At 38.5% G+C, this 24264-nt stretch overlaps 1 protein-coding gene across 1 annotated transcript; it reads right to left on the bottom strand.

Annotated features, from left to right (window-relative positions):
- Window positions 1-360: 360 nt before the first annotated feature.
- ednraa (endothelin receptor type Aa) lies at window positions 361-18024 on the bottom strand. Its single transcript, XM_034689047.1, has 8 exons — window positions 17730-18024; window positions 16221-16748; window positions 13335-13462; window positions 7858-8056; window positions 6108-6260; window positions 5757-5890; window positions 5460-5568; window positions 361-3048 (listed from the first exon to the last, which is right to left on the bottom strand). The coding sequence occupies exons 2-8, from the start codon at window positions 16701-16703 to the stop codon at window positions 2911-2913; spliced, it is 1344 nt and encodes a 447-aa protein (XP_034544938.1). The 5' UTR covers window positions 16704-16748; window positions 17730-18024; the 3' UTR covers window positions 361-2910.
- Window positions 18025-24264: the final 6240 nt, after the last annotated feature.

The following is a 24264-nucleotide window of genomic DNA, read 5'->3' as shown; positions in this document are numbered from 1 at the left end:
CAATTACAGAACATTTTAAAAGAAACATATTGGGTATTCATCCTGCCACATCCAGGCTAATATATGACTCAGATGTGGATTAGTAATGGTCAGTGTGTTCCCTCAATCCTCTTTTGGCAACACGGATGAGAATTGACTTATAAGTATCAATTTCCCACCATCCGAGCTGTTCACATCCTCTCCGCTGACATTAGCAACCCTAAGGGCTCAGTTGCCAAACAGGTCACAGTGTGCTTCAAATCACTCCCAGACGCCTCTTTCTCACAGACGCAGATGAAAAACAGAAGGGCCCCCTTGACTTCCCAGAAAAAAACAATATTAGTAAAATAGTGGAGAAAAAAAACTCCTTTTTCCTAACAGTGGAGATGAACATTGATTTATTGGATTAAGCAGCAGCATTATCATGGTTAAACAATTACAAAGAAGATATGAATCTCAACAGATTATTTGAAATTGCTCTGATGATTAGTGGTTAAATAACACTGTACAGATATGGCCTGTTCTTCTGTACACACGTGTGCAAAACACCCCATCAAAAGAAGTGCAATTAAATATACACACAGTGCTAACACATATGTTAAAACACATTCAGTCACACACAGGTTTACATTTATTCACATATCAAACAGTATAAGGCAGTATAGTTTTTTGTTGGCAGACTATGATCTCCACATAAAAATGAGAGTTTTTGTACTTTTGGAAACAACTCTATTCACTTTTTTTTATTTTTTAATAAATCCTAACTCTATTTCACTTAAATTTTGAGCTACTCCCAGCACAGTTAGCTGCTTTACAGCCATCAAGACTGGAAACAAGGGGAAACAGCTTGACTTTGGAGAAAACAAAATCTATCCTCAGACACCTCTCAAGCTCACTTAAAGCATGTTAAATCTAGTTTGTGGTTTATGATGCTTAGCTATGGACAGCCGCTATATAGCTGCTGATATACAGGTGTTATATCAGTCTGTTAGTGGCTGGCTGTATGCTTGCTAAACCTCAAAAAAACGTTTTTTTTCTAGTTTTATGTTTTGGCTTTACACAAATAAATCTCACTAGCTATAACATGTTGTAGTCTTTACGCCTTGTTTCCATTTGTATGTGACTGGTGTCTGTGGACCCTTAAATAATATGGATGATGTCTCTAGTGTCTAACACAAGGAAGTAAACGATTTAAAATTTTAAACGATGAACAGAAACCTGACAGAAACTGCCTAAGAAACAGGCTAAATCCCCATTTTTTGTTATCCGGTTGTTAAGAATACAGGACCATATTTTAGCAGAACATTATTCAAATTCAGAGTTTGTAAATTAAAGATAAAATGTTCTTTTAAATAACACAAACTAACGTCATAATCAACATAGGCAACTGAATTGAGGGAAATAGTCTGTTAGCTAGCTAGAAGCCTGGTAGCTAAGCTAGCTGCTGTCATTTGAAATCCTCAGAAAAGTTCCATTTTATTTTGGGACTTACTTGAGTCAGATTCTAGACCAAAATATTTTGGATGGGTGGAGTTTCCCAGGCACATTAAATATCACAGAGATTCCCATAGGAATAAATTGACTTATGCTCTGCCTGCCTGTGTACACATTCAAGTGGAAATAAGGCGTTATACGCAAACAAACATTTTCAGGTCTGGCTAAATAACTTTTGTACATATATAAGAGTGGTACTCATCTTCTTATCTACTGCTTTGCAAGAAAGCCATTGAGAGTCATTTCCAAAATTGTCATACCATCATTTTATATTTGGAGCACTTACCACCACAACAAAAACTAATTACCCTCCATCATTACATGTGATGCCGTCAGAGTAAAATCCTTGTTACCACAGTAAAACACTTTATAAAAGTGGACACTATATATTTAGATATTCCATTGGTTATACAAGCAAGTAGGTCACAACAAGTGTTGGTTATATCTATTAAAATTCACAGTTTTTGGTCTAACATGATATCAGACCTGTCATAATTTCTTACTTATCATTTGTTTGACATGTGATGTGAAAACACAGCCCTGTGCTCTATCTGCTCCTAAACTTTCAACCTTGTACTTGATTTTATTTCAATGCTATTTGTCTTGTTCTGGGACTAGACTTGATTCTGTTGTGAGATTTATCATTTCTGGATTAATAACCAGAAGTTTGTGGATTATGATTTCTTGAAGCAGAATATCATGTCAGAAACACGGATTAAATTTGACAACTTTTTCTGTTGAATCAGAGCAAGTTTTATGTCAAGCAGTAGGAGTCAAATTTGACGCTAAAGAACTTTGTCTTCTCAATATACCACAATGAAGCTTAGCTAAGTGTGAGTAGAATACACTGTACATGTCTAATGGAAAATTAATCCTTGCTCGGGTCTGTAACATACTTTCCTGTTTTCCACTGCCGATGAAAAATGAACTCCTGGGGACAGAACATACTCATCCCCCATCATTCCCTCTGACAGCAAGCGGTCTGTTTTCCCTTCCTGTAGCTTTGTGCATCCTTCCCTGTAGTGTTGCCCTTTACAGGAATAGCACGCTCAGCTACTGATTGAAAGTCATTTATAGTCACTGTTCAGCTGCATCCTGTTAAAGAGTAGTCCTCCTCTTCATTCCACTCCCTCCTTTCTCTCTGGCTACAGTGTTAGCTGTCATTGGTGGGAATACAAGGAGTTTGTTTTTTAGGAAGTTTTGCTTGCTGAGAGGACTTAGTAACTTCAGAGCATTGTGCACCAGATCTATTGTTTGTCCCTTTTAACTCCAGTTCCTGATCCATCGCTGAAAGGCTCATATGTTGCCTCAGTGGTCCTTAGGATGTCCATTTCTAATCTTTTTGATGTATTCATTTTAAAATGAGCATATATTGCATTTAAAGCGGCTGGATATATTGGAGTGCTTGAAATATTCAGATGTTCCTCAGCTGAGAGATCAATCGCTGTCCTTCCTGATGCTTCGGTCAGTGTGCAGGTTGTTGGGCTCTGGGCTCTTACACTGAATACTGGTACCATTCATGGGTCCAATGCTGCTCAGCTGGCTTTCAGAGTAACACCAACAGCACAAACACGACTAGAAGAAGGAAGAAAAGAGGGAAAAATTAAAAGGATTAGCTCAACATTAATTTAATCTGAGGTTATTTGATTAGGACAATGCACATTAATCAACATTTCAACAGTATGCCTCAATGTAAATATGCTGGAATTAGCACAATAGCTAAATTTCATCCATAGTCCTAAAGCAGGTACTCACAAAAAACAACAAGTTTTAAAACTACAGGATGTCACAAAACAGATTTTAAATACAAAATGTTTGTGACATTATAAAAACAGGATGGAAGGTGAGGCCAAAGCCCCCGGGAACAAGCATCAAGTGAGAAAACAGATTATTTGTGTGTGCATGACTGGTTTGTTTTTAACCAATGTTTAACTGTTTTTTTTTAAGGTACAATAGTTCTCAAGCTCCCTAATGTGCGCTGGTAGTTTATCCAAGGACTGTGTGACTCTGACAGACACTATCATTTGGCTGAATTTGGTTTTTCGTCTGGGTACATCACAGTCCCCTCTAGTTCGTGCTCTAGTATTTATCATATTGTGTATTTTTTTTATACATTTGAGCAATGATGGAGGGGCAAGCCCATTTAAAACTTTAAAAACAAGACAGATGTCAGTGTGGGTTTGAACATTTTCAATGTTTAAAATATTATACTTCCTGGCAATATTGCAATAATGGAAGTTGAGAGGTTTCCTGTCTAAAATTTTGATGGTCTTCTTAAAGAGAGACTTGATGGGTTGTAAAGTGCTGGCTGTTGTGTGTGACCAAGTTGTAAAATAATAGGTGATATGAGAAAATATCATTGCGTGCATATAGGCTTTTGCTGACTTTGAAGTGAGAAAATGTCTTATATGACGGAAATTTGAGCTGTTGAACTTTATGATATTTGAGTTTTTTTTGGTGCATTCAGTTCTTTTTGTTGTAGAGGTAATGACCTTTAACCACCAGGTGATTATACATTATCTTAAAGACTGGTTTCATGAGGAAAAGCTAGTCTGGCTCTGCCTAAAAGTAATTAAAACACCATCTCCTCTAAAGCTTGATAATGAACAGGCTATATCCAAAGTGCCAAAGTGTAAAACGAGTAATTTGCAGATTTACAGCTGGGTTTGGGTGATTAATGTTGCACTTTTTCTAGGCATGTTCAAAACTCAGAAAGGTAGATAATGATATTTGATGACCTAACGCTTGATTGTTGTGAAATCTTTTTGGCATGAATTGGACGCAAAAACATGTTGGTCAGTGTGACCTTTTGAGGACAAAAAAGGGGAAACTAAACCTTCACTTTCAGTTAAGTAGCCAAACTAAGGTCTCCTGGATAGAAGTCATGTGTTGATTTACATATTCATAGCCCACTCTGAGCATTTGCTCTGTGCCTCTATTATTGCTATAAATGGGTATACATAGAGGTTGAGCTGGGTGCATGTCATGCAGACACTCAAAATTTCTTGGGAAAGTCACTTAGTTAATGCAATTCAGGTAACATCCCTAGGTAATGTCAAGCAGGTAACATCACATGATAGAATTATGTAGAATATATCACTAGTGTAGCATCATATAGGAGACTGCACATAGAAAAAGTTGTGTATTTAACGCCACAAAGGTCACGTCACATGTGCAACGTCACCATGTATGTAACAACCTTTCTTCTTTTCCCCTACTAATCTCAATTTTATCCACACAAATTTTAAAATCAACAAAAACATTTTTTGTTGCTGAACCTTTCAGATGTGTGGTTGATTCATGATGTTATGACGTGGGATGATGACGAAGGTCCAGTAACGTTTTACCTGTAGTCGCTGACATGCTTGTGAATGATTCAACACTATTTAGTTGATGCAGAAGGCCGAGTCTTAATTCTTTCTAATAGTGGTGTTAACAACTGTTTGCCGGCCATATAATGTTCTTATAAAACCTCAATGGTATGCTTCTTTCATACGCATCTGACAAACATGAGAGTGGTGTCAATATTCTCATCCAACTCTGGACATAAAGTCTTACAAAATATTTTCCAAAAAGTAAGAAAAATCCCTTTCACATGGCATTCTTTTTAAAGAAGTTGTACCATATGTGTCCTTATTTTCTCATTTGCTTACCCACTTTTCTACAGCAGCTCCTTCATGGCTGAAACTTGAGGCATGGTTTATCTCCAGCTCAGTTCCCTCTGACAGACATTTATAGTGTTTGACCTCAGCTATACAAAGTGTATACATAAATCACTAAGCTGCTTTTACATGTTGCTCAAGGAATGTCATCACAGTCATATCCTCTGTGTCATTGATAAAAGCCTGAGTTCATTGTTTTCTTTAAGGGCCAGACTTAGTCTCAAGAGAGTGCATGTTTGTAGATGTTGAGTGAGAGAGGGATTAGGAGTGAGAGTTTGAGCTGTGTAACATTCATTATCCATCTGTTGTAGGGGAGTGCTGTACCTTGAAGCAGTTTTTGAACTTCTTGCTGACAAAGTAGAGGATAATGGGGTTTATGCAGGAGTTGATTGTTGCAAGGTTTATACCAAGATAATCCATAACCAACAGGAAACTGAAAATATAAACAGAAAATCCGTCATTGCAAAGCATTTTAATGTCATTAAAACTTGATGAACTTCTTGTTTAATCAACATTTTTATTTCCACTTATTTCTCTTAACCCAAAGAGAAACAGATGAAATCAAAAAGTAATAGAAACAGATGAAATCAAAAAGTAATACGAAATCATTCAAAAACACACCTGAGCAGCTCACAGCGCCTCTCATCATTGGGGATGTAGACTGTCCCCTTAAGGATCCGGCTGAGGTGCAGTGGGAACCAGCAGAGGGCAAAAATGAGGACAAGGCAGAAGACAGCTTTGGCTACCTCTCTCCTCTGAAGATAGAAAGAAAAGATTTCACACCCACTGCTAAAGATGATATGAAGAGGTTTGTATAGTGGAGGATAAGAAGGTTAAAACTATGAAGTAAAGTCTTTATTGAGTCCTCAAAAAGTGTAGAATGAATGTTCACAGATCACAGATAACTTTGTGCCTTGGGTGAAATAAACAGCTCAAGTCATACATGTTTATGAGAGTAAAGGGCTTCATTACCTGTTTCAGGTGCTCACTGAGGGCTATCCGCAGGCTGCCTTTTCTGTGGTTTAACATCTCACACGTCATCAGAGTGTAGAAGACAGCAATACAGGCCAGAGGTACACAGAAGTAGCAGCCAAACAGCCACCAGTCCTTTCCTTTTACGTAAAACTACGGGGTACAAAGATATTTAAAATGAAAAATCATACCTCAAGAAAATATGTGCATGAATAATTGCATTGCCCATTGGTTACCCAGAGAGGAGCTGATGGTTATCAAGCAATAATTTACCCATAGTTTTCCAGTAACGTTAGTGACGAACATTCTTAAAGCTGCAAAACACTTGAACACTTGTGTTCCACCATTTCATCGCCTTGCTTTGATTCAGAACAATGTCAAGTACCACTTAAACCTTCCAAATAGATTCTACTATCTAACACAACTTTCTGCTCCCTTTGAAACTTCTAGAAGGAGAATCTCTTTAAAACATTTTGAGCAATATAAGATTTAGACATACACCACCACCAGGCTGCCCCTGCACTCCAGATCATATGATCCATGTGAGTGCCACATGTGCACACCAGGAAGTCTAGCAAGCCTGAAAGAAGCCACTTGTGTTACATCTGGCTTTCTGTGGTTATAAAAATGTGTTCAGCATTCCAATTAAAAATTTCCAGAATTGCAAAATCCTAAAAATTCTCATGAACCCTGTTAAACATTTTCTGGGAAAAGTAAAAACATCAATTTCAGGTTTGATCAGCCACGCCAAACTTCGGCAGCAAGATAACAGAATTGGTGAGGTTTTTTCAAAAAAGGACATGTGTTATTCAGTCATTATAGAGCTCAAAGAGTCCTCATGTTCCTATACTGCTGATATCTGAGGAAGATTAGTCAGTGGGGCACATGTGGCTCAGTTTGAACACCCAGATCTCAGGCCTCTGTAATTGCACTTGGCCTGTAAATAATTATGAGCTTTGAGGATCAGGGACGGGTCCAGGATGTGCCAAGGAGTGGCCATGGTCCCCCTTGAACTGTGATTGGCCACCCCAACCCCCCTTGCTGCCCACCAACTTGTTATGCGAAGGAAGGATAAAGATTGGTAGTGGCCGGCTAGCTTGTAATCTCCACCTCCATTTAGGCAGGAGATAGAGGGAGTGAGTTTGGCCACCTTCGTAAACAAAAGTCTGGACACACCACTGCCAAGGATGTCAAAAAAAAGGCTGCAATCACTTAAAGTGACTTGGACTGTGTAAAGCAGGCTAAACTTTTGAAGTTGTGCTTTACTCAAAATCTTTTTAGTATTGAATACTCATCTCCAGGCTTAAAATGTTGATTTGGGTGGAGTTGCACACCCTTAGTATCAGTGGGTTCTAATTAACTTATGTTGTTGATATGATTGTGCCCAGGAAAGAAATGTTGTGACTAATGAATCCTTCTACAACCACAATAGAACATCACTGTGCCAAGTGCCCATTTAAACAACACACATTAACTCCTAACAAACACAGGCTTTTAAGATAATGGAGATTTCAAGTTGAACTTCTCCTTTCACTTTAAGTCATCTCCATGCAGCTGGGCTTCTTATCTCATTAGACCGATTGTGTTTTGTCTCCTAATGCAACATTCAAACACCATCCATATGAGAATCTTAACACAATGTACTATTGTACAGCACATCTTAGCCTCAATACAAGCAAAACACAGAGACACAAAACGTTAAACAGCATTTTCTTATCTAAAAAAAGATGAAGAGAGGATGACAGCGTACCCTCATGAAATCCGTCTTGGGGTTGAGCATGCAGGTGTGTATGGTTTGGTTCATGTATTCAAAGCTTATTATTTCGAAGCAGATGGCCTCGGGCACTGCAAGGAAGAGTGACAGAACCCAGATGGACAGAATCTCAATGACAGTGAAGGGAGGGATGCCCACGCCCTGAACTCTGCTCCAGGATGCAACAGCGCGGTACCTGTGAGGGGCAAGAAAAGAGTGTTTAACATGGATTAGAGATTATGAAATGAGTTAGACTCTGACCAAGCTCCCAAACCCCTCCCCTTTTTACAACCTCTTTCCATCTGCAGTGGAGTTCAGAGTTCAGGTTTCAAACAACTTGATTTGCCCACCCTGATCCCAACTAGCTCCTCCATGATCTCCTTCCACCAACACTACAGACACACACCAAAACACTCTTAGACTCACATTGAAGCTCCTGTGTGTATATTTATTAGCTGTCAATGAAACAGGCACATTAGGCTCTCTCATTTTAACCTTCACACCAAGACCACAGAACTAACTCCCTTTGCCCTTTCCTCATTCTCTCCGTCTTCTTTTCTGTCTTCTTCTCTCTTTCTTGTGCTTTTTATCTTATACTGTTGGATGCACAACATGTTTCGACCCAATAGATTATCAATCTGATGTTCGGAATATTTACTATTATTTATTATTACAATAATTCAGTTTCATCCATTAAAACAACCGATAAAATTTGCTTTTATTTTCGTTTTAACATGCACATGCATACTCTAGGTGTTGGTATGCCTTCTGCCAGTAAATCCAGAGAAGAACAACCACAGCCGCTACAAACTAGCAGGAGAGAAAAATGGCGTCACCCGTGTGTTTGTTTTTCAATATCTGAAAGGAAGATAACACAATTATGACTTGCAAAACAAAACATGTGCCTCAAGCATTCCAAGAAGAGGAAAACAGTCCTCAAGTTTCACTCCAATATTATATTTATTAGTCATCTAAATTCTTCATCTCAACAGAGATGGAAGGAAGAAGAAAACAAAGCAGTAGCAGCCACAGCTAGCATTAGCACCAAGCGAAGGGATTCCGAATTAACAGGCATCTGAAAATTGCAGAAATGTTTCTAGAGATAACCAAAAAGCATAAGCAATTCATGACAAAATCACTGCTTGACCCTTTTTCATGATGTAGAACAGGGGTTCCCAAAGTGTGGGTCGGGACCCCCTGGGGGGTCGTGAGAGGTCTTGCAGAATGTTTTTTTTTAGTTGTCTAAAAATATGTATTATTATCATTATCATTTTTAAAAAATTATTATTATTATTATTATTATTATTATTATTATTATTGTTATTATTATTATTCATTTTTGTTTAGTACCATGTTTTCTTATGTTTATCTTATTTTTTGTTTGTACTGTTAATTATTATTATTTGTTTATTATTATTATTTTATATTTTTTGTATTTATTATTTTTTTCTTATTTTTGTTGGTTTTGTATTACTTATATATCATTTGTTAACTTGTGATGAACAAAAAAATACAGAAAAAATGCTATAAAAAAAGTTGAATGACAAAAGTTATCTAAAAATAGTAAATTTTATCCATTATAGTAAAAAAATATCGACAAAAATAGTAGCTAAACATGAAATAAAACCTTGAAAATAGAACATGTAATGAGTTTTCTGCCTTTCTTTTTGCCAGATGACTCCTAAGTTTAGGGTTAGTGAACAGTTAATCATCAAAAGCATGAGTAGCAGCAGGTTAATTCATAACGGCCCAGGAAACACAGCCTCATGCTCATATAGGTAGGCAAATTTTCTGCAGACCAGCTACATGAAGCCACATTAAATCACTTTGAGGGACAGCAGGGGTCGCAAGTCTTTGGCACCTATATTTTCGCGGGCTGAAGAGTTTGGGGACCCCTGATGTAGAAGACCATGGTTTTCACCAGCTAATGGCATATTAGGAACAGTATCCTTAGTCAACCCTACTTTGCAGACCAGGGCAGTTATCCCTACCCGCCCTGTATGATGTCATCTCCACACCCATTCACAATCTAATCGACCATGTCAGTGACATAAGTTTTTACCACCGACATGTGGACTTCTGACGTCAGTCAAGACAACTTCAGAGTCAGAACTGTTATCTGTTTTTTGATTGTTCATGAAATTGATTTCAGTTAGACTTGGTACGTAGAGAATATAGACATATAGACATCTTGGCTCACTAAATCTTCGCCTGTGTTGCTCTCAGGTGAGCTCTCTCTTGCTCTTGGTATTGGTCATCAAGAGGTAATTATTAGTCATTGGCTCAATTGTACTTTGTTTTTATCTGTAGTTTCACAAACAAGGACCACACCATCAACTTGCCAATTATTTATTGCTTTAAGTGCAAAAGTGATTCTGAATTTAACACTGAACTTGTTGATGTTATTGAGTTTGGGGGAAGCGCATTAGGAGATCCACTATAGCCCAAGGGCACATGTTCACCCCCTTTAGGGTCCTATGTATGGGAGGAATGAAAGAAAAATAAAGAAAAGAGTGGGAGTGTGGGTTGTGGAATGTGAGAATGAAAGCGGAGGAGAGGGATAGGTTTGAATTTCTAAGAATGCCAGAAGAGGCAGGTGTGGTCCTGCTCTGAAACTCTCCTATATAGCATCATCTTAGACTACTTTTTGACTTTCTTATCTTTTAACACCATGTTTTTGTTTTTTCTTAGGTAGCATTTGTATTTTTAATCACATTTTAACACTATTAAGATAAAATAGAAGCTTATTAGATTAAACTGATGTCGCAAGAAGACAGGAAGTTACTGCAGCAGGAGCAAGCGAGATATCTAGCACTCCTGGGATACAAATGAGAATATTGAAAAACCAAAGTGCATAATGTAAAGCAATTACCAAGATATGAAAACAAAAGCCTGTTTATTAATGGACACAGGGATGCAGCAGTTCAGCTGCTTTCAGTCTTCAAACAGAAATCAGTAGTTCATCATTTTCACTGTCTCTCCTGACTGACAAAGCTAACATTTTCTCTGTGCATGGCAGCACACCAAACACAACAAACTGCTCAGTCAGCAAATAATATCAAAAGGTTAAGAATTGATGAGGAGAGATGATCAATTGTTTATTTTGAATATCTAATATTTATATTTTTGTAAAGCCTCCAAACAGAGCGGCCCATGTTGGCAGAGGGGTCTGTCTGTCTGTTGGCTCGTGTTTCCCAGCATGCACTGAATCCTTGTTTGCTTGTTTGTTTCATTAATGGAAACCACTTGTCGAAATGTTTTAGTAAAATCCTGCATCAAGATTTTATGGCAAAAACAATATATTTTTCATGACACATTTGAATTTCTCTGTTGAACAACATGGTGGCATTTATATTTTACTAAGTGGTAATGTAGCCACCTTTTTCTCTTCCTCCAACATTGAAAAGATACAAAAGAGTCTCAAGTACTTCAATAATACACACACACAAACATCTGCTCTTCAACACAACTGCAGAGCCCTGCAGTCTTTTTCTCATAATAGCGGTCATTAAATATGTCTGCCTGGTTGAACCTTGGAGCTACGGAGGCTCTTATCTCTTAAGTTTTGTCTGTGGCGCATAAAGTAAGAGGACACTCAGCTTCTGCACTTCATGATCATCATTTATTCATCAAGGAATTTCTATTAAGGTACTATTATATAAGATATTAGATGGAGCTTTTGATAGTAACATCATATAGGCTCTACAGTGCATATATCATTTGCTTAATGTTCCATATAAAGCACATAACTTTAAATGATTCCATTAAAGAAGCCCTTCCCAAAAGTTTCAAGCACTGAGGCAACAAAAACAAGAGCACATAGATGAATCACTTCCTGGTGATAATGCAAAATCAGTATTGACCCTTCCTGGAAAACGATCATCATTGGTTCTACTAAACGGACATTGAAGCAACTGAATGGAAAATGCATCAAAATATGAATTTTATTTTGAAGAAATGTGCGTTTTTACAAAATTTAGTTTAATTTCCCTTTACTGATTCAACCACTGTTTTGTGATGCAGTGATATCAGTTTTTCCAACTGTGACAAAAATGGTCTTGTACATTCTTTTGGCTGTTTTATCTTTGAATATCATATCTGCACTGGGTTGCACCAGCTCTCCAAAAGTTCAAATGTTGCCCAGCTGAAACATAACTCCAAATTTAGGACGGAGTTCATGCACTACTTACATTTTAGGGGTTGCACCAGATGAAACAGTTCTAACATAAGCAAACATACATCACAACTTTACGCCTAGTTCTGAGTAGTAGTAAAGTCCTCCGTAACTTTGTCATGGTGAATGACAGAGGACTTGGAGGATAAGTCAATTATTTCTCCGGCAGTAGGGCAGGTATCTCTGCTCTCAGTCTATCAGAAATGTGACAGTAGTACCGTTATAGCTGTATGTTGAGGTCAATGATTTCACTTGTCATTGTTACTGTTGTCATTTTACAATAGGTGTAGAAAAAGGATGAAGGGCTTTAGTTATCACCAAATCATATGCTTTGTCAATGTCGAGTATACTACAACAGATAAAGCTGTATTACAACAACCTTCCTTTGATAATGCTCATATAGCGTTAACATTATATATCCAGTGGTCTTATCTTTTTACTAACATTAGCTTAAATCTGCCTTTTCATCTACCGCACTGTAAAACAACTGCAATATTATGAAAATAACTTTTCAGTGAATTGCAACAGGAAGTAAAAAACGTAATTTCCTGTGATAATATTTCATCTAGCTAGGACATCATGTTTCATTAGTTAGGATGAACCTTGAGTCTTCAGGGTGTAGCCAAAAAAATGACATAACTTTCTTGACAGACTAGCCAGTTTCAAAGGAGTGTTTAGTGTGGGCCTTGAACCCTACATTGAGACTACAGAGCTAGGGCAATGAGGCCCACACTGATGTTAAAATGAATATTAGAATGTATCTGTCTTCATTTTTAACTGTAAAAAGATTGGTAATTGCTGTCTGTGAAAGCTGCTGTATTTATACTCTCTTCTTGTACTGCAAGTCTTCAGCACAGGCCAAAATCATTCCTCTTGCCTTGACAAACCATATGCTTTAATGGAAAACTGCAGCTTTTATAGGTTTCAGTGGGATGATAAAAACACAAATAAAACCTTTATGAGAGAAAGAAGTAGTTATAACGCACAAGTTTTGGAGAATGACCAACAGCTATATTTAACTTTAGAAAACAAACACCATGTAAAAGTAAGACTGTTGAGATTTATTCATACAGCACTTTTTAAAACACAAGTTCACAATGTGCTAAATGATGACAGGATGAACAGAAAAAAAAACGTGTATTTATTTTAAAACACACAGTCAGGAGCAAAGCATTAAAGGGAGGACTTCAGCTTTAACTTCATAAGGTATATTAAGGGCCTTGTTGTGTTCTGACAAGTGCATGTCAAAGCTCTTAATATGTTCTCATAATGAGGTACTGTTAAGTGTAAAAGCACTGACCTGTCCACGCTGAGGGCACACAGGTTGAGAACAGTGATGCCCACTGATGCTTTATGCAGGAAAGGCAGCAGCTTACACAGATACATGCCAACAGGACTGTCGACAAATGGAAAATTTCCAGCCAGGAGCTGGTGAAGAAACAGACGAAACAACTGTGACACAAACACTCATCTGAGTTAAATTGTGTCTCATCATTCATCACATGCACACTAACAAATATGCATTAAATCATAGTTTGGATTTGTTAATAAAAAATCAAATGAGTCCTAAGAGAGTTGTTTTTTACTGGGTTCATTCTGGCCATCATAAAAATCTATCTAAGGCAATTTTCCATCAGACTGGGACACATCAAAGACCTCTCAACGTCATCTGATCGTCAGGGCAAGTTTAGTCAGACACTGACCATATGGAGCTCATCAGCTGATAAAACGTCCACATCTCCTGCAAACATAAAAACGTCCCTAAACTCATAACACAGAGCCACTTCCACAACCTCTTATCATATTACTTCCTCAGGGAACTGAAGTCAAGGCCGTGTGAATTGAGACCTTTGTTTCTATCCAAGTTGCTTGACTCTTTTCCTTCACTTCAACAAAACCTGTGTTTAAAAAGTCATCTCAAATGTTAAAGCTGAAGGAAGAACTTAATGGTGCTCCCTGGTCCTCTATTGTTTACTCAGGCTGTTAAAGTTTCCCAGGAGCAGCAGAGGAAAGAGACCCACGTCACTGTCTTTAGTGTATAAGTAGCTGATTATTTTTGGAAACAACTTTTCATGGCCCCAAGGATGTGAACAAGGGGCCTTAACATGGTCTAAACATTGTGGACGTGGCTCTGTCTTTGTTTGTGTATAAACCCCCCCCCCCCCCCCCCCCCCCCCCCTTCAGTAAGATTTGTTTCCTTTTTGCACATGTGTTTCTCAGACTACAAAGTTACTCTACCCTCAAAGTCCCAAGTTAATTCTTACCAGGTGGCTTTCTCATTTTTTACTCTGGTAAAACGGCGCCCAATAATACACTGGAGAAATCGTTTTGACTGATTGCTCCGTTGTGCCATCATTCTTGGTTAATATACAGAGCAGAGTATTATTTACTGGTATTAATCAACCCAAGGCAGCGGCTCAGAGCATACTCTATCATCATTAAACACCTCATATTTTAAAGGCCCTGTCCGTGGTGCAAAGGTAAACACATTAGTTTTGAGTTGCCAAAAATAAAGAAGACACAAAGTTAAAACCTCCATTCACTTTCAGACTAATTATCAGGACAAGAAATCAACGAGGACTGCTGACGATTGTCCATTTTTGTTCGTTTTTTTTAAATATTCTTAAAGGGTCAATAAAGCATTTGAATCTTCATAGCTCTAATTTGGCTTGGAGAACTCATTTAATACATTTTTTATAGTCTCAAAATGTAGTAGTAAAACCACAAGCTATAAAAGCAACACGTACGTGTCTGAAGCTGCCCTATGACAGTTGAGATATTTTAGGCATATTTTGGAGGACATTAAAGTCAAAGCATGAGATTTACCTATAAATCTTTGCTCAAAAAAACAGATGGAAGCAATGGAATTAATCTAGATTAAGTGCTTTAAAAGTATTCAAGGATCAATCCTTAAAGCTCCTGTGAGGAGCTTTCCGTTTTTGATGATTTTGGCGCCCCCTGTGGAGAAACGAGTCTTTGCGGATTTCCTCCTATACTTGTGTAATTAAAAAAATCTCATCTTGCTCTCTTACTCATCGAGACTCTTTGCTGATGAAAAGGAGGAAAAAAGTGCGTCAACAGTATGCAATTCATCACATAGTCTGACACCTACCCCCCACTAGCGGTTTCCGGCATTTAAAAACAACTATGTAAAGATGGTTCCTATTGTTGTTGATGGTGTTTTAATATTTTTAGGCCACAGGGAGGCTTCAATATTAATTTTAATCTGTTGAATATATCTTGGCTGGAGCTTTAAGGTTTATCAGGTTTCTTTGGATATACAGCAGGGTTTTATCTGGAAATGGGGAAACTTAGTGGTTTTCTTTACCTACTGTGAACCAATTTAAGTTTGGGTTTTATCCTGAAGACTTTGCCAGGGTCTATATATAAATTTTATCTTTTTGTTTTTTGATTAATTTTTTTTTTTAATTCATGGTTTTGGCATTTTTGCCTTTATTTTATAGGACAGCTGAAGACAGACAGGAAATGTGGGGAGTAGAGAGCGGGGAAAGACATGCAGGAGATGGTCGACCGGCCGTGAATCGAACCGGCGACCCCTGCGACGAGGACTGTAGCCTCTGTATTTGGGATGCTTAGACCACTAGGCCACCAGCGCCCCTTGATTTTTTTATTTTGTATCATGTTAAAGGCTTATTTACATGACATATGTTACAAAGTTATATACACTCTAACAAAATGAATGTGACTTTCTTAATTAGTTACCATCTAAGAAAACTGAACAAATGCAGATCTTCAACTGCACTACAGTATTAGTTTAACTCTTTACTCTCACTTTTTGTTTGTTTTTGAAATTGAAGATGAACCTTTTCTTGGGAGAAGAGAATTTTAATGTTGTAGATAATAGATAATGACTAATGTCCTAGGTCAATACGCAGCTGCTGGTGTGTGTGTGACTACAGTGTGGTTCCTGTGTTTATTTAAGCTGTCCCTATCCCTGCTCCTCTCATCACCAATCTGCCCACACAAGGATGATAATAACATCCCACTGATTACACTTTCCCGTCTACTTGTACTCTCCCCTACACCCCTTCCCCCTTTTTCCCGTCACTGATACAGCACTTTATCGCCGCGCATCACTCCCTTTGTTGTTGCTTTTCTTTTCAACACATTGACCTGTTATTCAGATGCTTTGAGAAAACTCTACTTAAAAAGCGTAAAACCGTACCTTGTAAATAGTGATGGGTATGCCAATGATAATGTAGATAAGGTCCCCTAGTGCCAGACTGGCAATGAGAGCATTGGGCCCATTCCTCATGCACTTGTGCTGGTAAATAATCCTCAGCAGGGTGGCATTGCCGACCAGGCCGACCACAAACACTAAAATGGAAATGAAGGTGTTGATGTACTTGAAATAGTGATTAATAGTCGTCTTTTCAAGGCACATCGGAAGTCGCTCCTTTCCGACAGTTTGATTTCCTTCATTGGCAGATACCACGGCCTGAGCACCGGCCCCTCTGTCCTTCAGGTACATGCCTGGCTTCGTGCTGGGACTCCTGGTGGTGCTGTGGAAAGCTGGAGAGTGGAGGGTGGAATGGACAAGGAAGCCCTCCTCTACTTCAGCTCGGTTTGTCTGGCACATTCCTCTGGCTGCCATACAGGCCATTAGCAGGAACATATGCACAGCTGGGCTGCCCATTATGGAACACATTTGGCGCTTTGATTTCACTGATTGAAAGACTGTCCTAATATATCACTGCAGAGAGAAGAGACAAAGCAACACAAGGAAGATTTGGTTATTCTTCAGACAAAACTCTCAGAGCAAAATGTATCTATATTTCTAGTTCTGGCACATTATTTCTCCAGATAAATCTAACAAACGTGAAACAATGGTGTTGGTTACAAGAAAGTTAAACTGTCCTTTCAAAAGCTGTGAGGAATTAAATCAACTCCGTCAAGACTTCAAAAAGGTTTCACCAAGGGGGCACAGATGGGGGATGCCAGCGCTGGTTACAGTCACAGATTTGAGGAAGAGGCATCAGCAGAGCGCAACGGGCATCTCGTTTGTCGTTTCAGGAAGACGGAGCCTTCACTTATGTCTCTGTGTCAATAATGTTGCTTCTACACAAGGAGGCTTTGTGTCTCCACATGCTACTTTCATATAGAGCCTCTGATTTCCTTAGTTTTGCATTCTTCCTCTGGTTCTAATTTGGAAAGGTTTAAACATGTGGCAACCGAACAGAGAGATTATTTTACACAAAAGGAGAGCTGCAGGGTGGACTCATTTTTTTGGTTTTATGAATAAGGGTTGAAATAAAAACAAGGTTAAGATTCAAATCAGAAAAAAAAGTATAGCTGTACCCTGGATTCCCCTTTGAATGCTTTGGTTCTTAGTTATTTATTCGCCTTAACCACTTCCTCACACAAAAAAACTACAAACTCTCAGGACAACACCAGAGTGATTCATTCCTCCAAACTCCAACAGAAGAGCAGATAAAGTTTCAACTGTCACATCCAGAGTGAAGCCCTTTTCATCCTGTCACAGCGCAGGCAACTCTTATAGCCCAGAGTTGTTCCTGTTCAGAGTCCCAGCTGTCACCAAGTACACAAAGAACTATTTAGCAGCCAGCCCTTCAAGTAGCATCACAGTTTAGCATCAGCATGACACTGCTGGGATCTGTGACAGCACGCAAACTGATCCATCTATAAATAATAAATACGTTTGGTTTTCACCTACCTCTTCTAAAATGTCTGCCTGGCCCCCTTGGAAAGCGTCAGGCAAACTTTCGGCTGAAGCCCCCAGACATCTGTATCACATCACATGAGTAATTAACGCACTATCAAAGCCGCAGCGGATCCCACTTGGTTTGAGCAATGCACCCGTCTGCTCTGAGGTGCCTTCGCATTATGGCTCAGAGTTTCCTGTGGAGAGTTTGCAGTATGTCTGAGTGTGTGTATGTGTGTGTGTGTGTGTGTGTGTGTGTATGAAGTTGTGTTTATGTGTGTGTCTGTGTGTGTGTCAGAGCACCAGTGAAACACTTTGACTGGGTGGGATAGTAAATCTCCACCTCCCTTTGGTAACAGACTGGGCCCCCCTTTGGAAACATCTCCCCCTGCTCTCCGCTCTCTCCGAGGCACCGCCTGCTGACAGTCATCTCCAAGGCACACCAGCACACACCAGCACACACCACACACACACACACACACACACACACACACACACACACACACACACACACACACACACATAGGGGAAGGGGCATCTGGGAGCCAAACGCCCCTCCAATCTGCCCCTTTTCCTTAAATCCCTCCTACCTTCTCCTTCAATCCCTCTCTGGCTCACATTATGTCTTGTGAACATTACATGCAACTGTTTCCTCACACGAGAAGGAGCAGAGATAAGATTGGAGTGAAGAGGGCACGAGGAAGTCAATGTCCATGATTGGATTTTGTGTTTCCTTAATGTAAAATGGAGGAAAGTGGGGCAGGAAGTGGGAAAAAAACGTCAGATTGCCCTTTTTTTAACAGACTGAGAGCTGTGTGGGTGGTCGAAACCACATCACACTTTCTGAACTTTAGAAAATTGGTTTACAAAATCTTAATTTTGGCTGTAGAATGTGGATAATGGCTGTGTGGTTGATTGCTGGGGAGGAGGCAGATTAGTTCCCATTGAATTAACCAAACAACTTTATTACAAAATCTGAAAAACAAGGAAATTAAATACTCTGTTTTTTATTGCTTGCAAAAACAAAACAGACAAACAATCCATCTGAGACAGACAGTGCTCTATGAGATGACTTTATGTCTGAGCAAGAGAAGAAGACAGTTCAATGTCAGAGAGATGAGTGCTTCTCCATCAGCCTCCATTATGGACTCCAGAATGGACCATTTATCATGATGTGTGCTGAGAGCAGGAAGAGGCCTATCAAAGTCACCACAATCTGTCTTTCCCAAAGCTGACACAGCAATGGCCTGAAAAGGAGAAGCACTCAATTTGAAAATTTTGTACGCTATACCTCACATAATTCCCTCTGGCTTTGTTAAAAATTGCCATTTGTCCTCGAGGAATAGTTAAAACAATGAGATGAATAATATAGAGCAGAGATGTTTTCCATCCACGGTTTTACTGGCATAGTGTGAGTGTGTGGGTTTTTGCTTTTGGAAAAAGGTGAACTTCAATAATGCCAATCTTATTGATTGATGAACAATTTAAAAGGCTTTATACACAAGCATCTTTAATGCTTATTACTTTTAGCTGTTGGTAAGACAAGGGCTTCCCTGGTCTGTTTTCTTCTAGACTACAGTATGTGTGCAAATTGATCATTTTTAATCAATACAATACTTAGTAATGATAATTATGTTATGTTAGTAAGTAACAGAGAGTAGCTTTAGATGCCATATATATGACGTCAGAAAGCTTCCTTCAATAGAAACAATGTGTATATGATGAAAGACAAAGAAATATGTGTGTATGCAGCATAGCAGGTTATCACACAGTGTCAACAATCACTTAAAAGGACCTTCCACCTACACCGGGGAAACACTCACAGTTGTGTCATTTAACTGTTTCTCTCTGTAGTTCTTTTGTTCATATTCGAGGATCTTGAAGTGTCTTTGTCATCACTTTGTATCTTTCTGATGCAGTGTTCTGTGGCTTTGTGGTTGTGTCGTGTACTTCTGTAGACATTTTCTGTAACTTTGTGGCTGTTTGTTTCTTTCAGAAGTCATTTTTTCAAGTTTTGCAGTCTGTTTCTTTGTACATTGTAGCTGATGGTCCCCTTGTTGTCATTTTCTGTCACTTTGTTATAATTTCTTTCTCTTTGAAGTTGTTTTTTTGTTGCTTTGTAGTTGCTTGTGTACATCTGTTATCATTCTCCGTCACCTTGTCGTCATTTGTTTCTCTTTGAAGTTTGTTTCTGTTGCCTTGTAGCTGATTGTGTAACTCTGATGTGTTTTTTTCCTTGGGAGTACTTTTCTGTGACTTTGAAACAGTGTGAGACTCTTTGTAGTCATTTATGTGTTTTTGTGGTTGTTCATCAAATCTTTGTTTTTTTGAGAGTGACATTTCAATGAATCACCAAATAAATAAACAAATACATAAATCAATGAATAAATCAATAGGCTGTTTTTTTCTTCTGACCTTTCAGGATCCTGGACCTGTTCAATAATCCATCAATAAGAGATCGAAATACATACAGACACCGTTAGTACACACGTACTTAAACAATCACACTGTTTGGTGTCAAAGGGCATTGAGTAAATGTGCTCCGTTTCCAATCCTTTTCTCAACTCTAGATATTTATTCCTTTCAAATATTAACTGCAGATGTGAGGCACAGTGTGTTCTTTTGTGACAGACATATCTTTCAAACAAGTCAAATAAATGTACAAACCAAATAAAGTGATCTGCAGGCCTGTTGTTTTGCAGTGCTTGACAAAATTATTTGACAATTACACAAATACAAATATTAGTGTTTCGTTTCCTTCGGTCTTCAGATTGGTTTATACACAGAGACAACTTAATAAAACATTGTATTTTCTACCTTTCATATACAATCAATACATTTAAGATCATGTGCATATGATGCAACACAAACCACAACAACTGGAGCCAGTGGGAATTCATAAGCCATGTTTCTATAGAACTTCCTGATGTTTAAAACTTTGTGGAAGTGTTTTTTAAAATAAAATTGATTTATGTGTGTAATTAAACAAATTCATTTAAATATTAAATGAATGAAATAACTGTCTCATAAACACTGTCTTGTCAAAGGTTTTTTTCTCTTAGCTGTAAATCAAACTTTCATGTCTCTTCTCAGAACATGAGGATTGAGTGTTTATGGTTCATTTGCAGGTACTTCTTCTACATTCAAATGTGACTTAATTGGGTAATGCCAATATTTACAGCCATTTAAAATTAAAGGCATCGTGTTTTCTTTAATTGTAGTCATAAATTTGTTATGTCTTCTGAATAAGTTATGGTCAGCAGTGGCGAATATTTAATTTATTGGAACGTGATTTGCTGACGGCATCCAAATCCTTACCCCTATTATTTTTCTCCAAAGTCCCTTGATTGTTGGCAGCCTCTATGACATTTTAACTTTAGAGGGGGGTAGTAGAGTCTTTGTTAGTAAATCCATTAATATATAAATGATGAAACCTTTACCTGCTCCCAGTTGCTTCGGCTTTCATGTTGTTGTTGTGTTGTTGTTTGGATCGTAATCAGGTATTAATGCCATTCTGTCTGAACTCAAAGATGGCAGGCTGCCTGGTAATTCATATGCTTGTTCTCTGATGGCATCTGTCGAAGTGTGCTCTCTGCATATTGGTACATACCCTATGGGAAATTTCAATCCAGCCCCAGACTGAGTGGGATGTAAGCAATTTCTTAACTGGGACACTTGCACGAAAACAGAAAGAACAGAGAGAGACACAGAGAGAGATACAGGGGGAGAGAAGGAGAGAGAGAGAAAATAAGTTTGAGGCCAATTCTTCTGTGACAAGCAGTGACAGAGTGAAGAGGGTTCAGTTTACCGCCTGGCTTTATTAATTTGGGACATATGGTTCACACAAACAAAAAGTTACAGCGAGAGAGACAGAGACAGAAAATGTGAACCTTGATAGAGGAATTTTCATAATAGCCTGATTAGCGCCAGGACTCGACTTCATCTCAAATGAATCAATATAATAATGTTAACATCATAATTAGAAGGAGGGGAAATTTGTCTAAGCAGTGCTGATGATGAGAGCTGATGAAAACAGCCTGTGGAGAAGTCTGTGTTGGCTGGTGCAAAGTTCTTGCAACTTTCTTCACTTTGGCTGTAAACTATCTGAAGGTGTATAGTTTGTAAAGCTTTACCCTGATTAATCACTACAAGCTGCTATTTCAGGCTCCTGGAGCTGACACTTAGAGCAATGTTTCTCAAGACTATCTGTCAAAAAGCATAGCAACAATCAGGATTATTATCCTGTTCTATCCTATATTACTTCCTTTATCCTTCTGCATTGTATCAAAGATCAAAATTTGGTTTAAGCTACACCTAAAGGTCAGTCTCTTCTCAAGCACTACACATCATTATCTTGTCCTGGGAGGAAATGTTCTTGGTGCTGTCAGCATTATTATGGAAAAATACTGAACTGATTTCCATGGAGCATCTCATAAGGATGTGGCATGGTTCAGGGTTAGAACCCAAAAATGTGAACAGGATGCAGATCAGACTCACAAACAAGTACAGATCCAACTAAAGCGTGATTCAGTGTAGTTGTGTTGCTCTGTTTTTCAAAAAGTAAATGTACATGTTCTCAGTGTAGTGCGTGAAATCACACAGTTAAGATCATGATGTTTTAGCCAGGCATCATTTTTTATCCTCTACATATGTTTATCCAGACATTTAAAGTGTCAAAGCTTGCAGATTTTAATAACATGGCAGATTGCTTTATTGGCCCTGGCAGAGGTCTGAGCTCTCCGATTGCTCTCTCAGGCTCAGCAGCGAACAAGCTTATATCTCAGAATAAGATCTTAAAGGTGTAACTATGTTGAATTATTGGAAGTTCTACAGCACATCACTAGCATTATATTGGACAAAAAACAGATCTCAATTACTACTACTAAGTTTTGGGAGTTATTGAATTCCCCAACTCTAGATCTGGAGTAACGGGGTAGTTGCAAGGTGCCAGTGTGTTTTGCACTTCCGTATGTCTTTGCTGCTTCATCTCTCTGAACTGCATTCCCATCAGTCAACACATACAGTTGTTGAACTTCTGCAGTATGACTCAGACTTACCAGCATCCACAGCTGAAATCGGGGAAGAGGTGAGGCCATGCTCGAGTGTTGTAGGCCAGTTGCCAATATGAGTATCGCTGTGTTGAATTCAAGGAACATATAGTATGTGCCAGATTAACTACCAGTGATTTGAGGACTTTTCAATTTTTCACCTTTCTACAAAATGCCAACAGAGGCTTAAATAAGATGAAAATTGAGTGTGTTTGTTGTTGTTTTGTTACTAACAAGCAGCAACAAAGAAAAGCTATTTTTTTCTGCTTTGTGTTTCCCTTGGACTCCATGTTTTGTGCTTAGCTAGCATACATGTAACATGATTGAAGCTCCTATGAGGAACCTTCAGTGTGTGTTGGTTTTGTTGCCCCTTCTAGACAAAGCAGAACCTTCAGTCTCTGTGCTGATCTTGTTCTACATGTGTAAGAAGTGTATTCTGACTCGAAATGTCCTTCTCCTTTCTATTGATAGTCAAAAGTATCAGTCATTGTGGATATTTGAGGTGAAAATATAGAGATAATCAACTTGTTACTGATTGTGTTGTTTACTTTTGTGAGTCATAAAGAGATATTAATTTCAGCCTGTTTCATAACCAGCTAAAAACTCCTGACAGATGCTTTAATCTATCATTTGAAGACACACGAGAGAATGTTAATCTTTAGAGAGTATTGGACAGCAGGCCTGTTACCCTAACATTTCAGTGAACTATTAGAATTTTATGTTATTAGGTTAATGATGGCATTTCGATAACAAGAGCCTAGTGTTGCATGGGTCAGGAATGGTTTAATTAATTCCCTTTCCGGGTCTTAGCCTAATGGCTATGTTGCGTGGCCATGTAGCGGGTGGCCCAGGTTAGAATCTAGCCTGCGGCCTCCTTCCCGCACTATCCACTGTCCTCTCCTCTACAAATAAAGGTGTAAATAACTTTTTAAAAATAAGTACAGTAAAGTAAGTTACATAAGTACACAGAGAGAGATAGAGTAGATCAAACATAACTGGCCACATATAAAATGTAAATGTTTGAAGTGTTTGCTGTATGTTTTTGTTGATTGTTACTGTTCTGGTTTTTGTTTTTAACTCTGTAAAGCACTTTGAATTGCTCTTTGTATAAATGGTGCTTTATACAAAAAACTTGCCATGCCGTGCCTTGCCTTGCCTAGTATACTTTTGATCCATAATAGAATCCTTCAGTTGCTGTGAATTATTTTTAAAAAGTTGCAATATATCACTGTACAGTCCCACTGGCTGGTAGTTTTCACAAACCAAACACAGAGCTCTCAGACGACAGGATAACTGATAGCGCAGTCTTTGACATGGCACTCACAGCCTGGACTGGATGCATTCCTGCTTACAATCTGGCTCTTGTCGGACAGACCCCGAGTGAACTGATAAAGGAAAGAGTCTGAGTCCATCGCACTTTGCTTTCTACTATCTGAGAGACCATGAGTGCATGCTCAAAATGTCTGAGAGACAATTTTAACTCCATGTCTGTTGGACTG

The sequence above is a fragment of the Notolabrus celidotus genome, chromosome 7 (assembly GCF_009762535.1).
Source record: "Notolabrus celidotus isolate fNotCel1 chromosome 7, fNotCel1.pri, whole genome shotgun sequence".
In the NCBI taxonomy this organism is placed as follows: Eukaryota; Metazoa; Chordata; class Actinopteri; order Labriformes; family Labridae; genus Notolabrus; species Notolabrus celidotus.
This window is presented reverse-complemented; position numbering and strand designations above follow the sequence as displayed.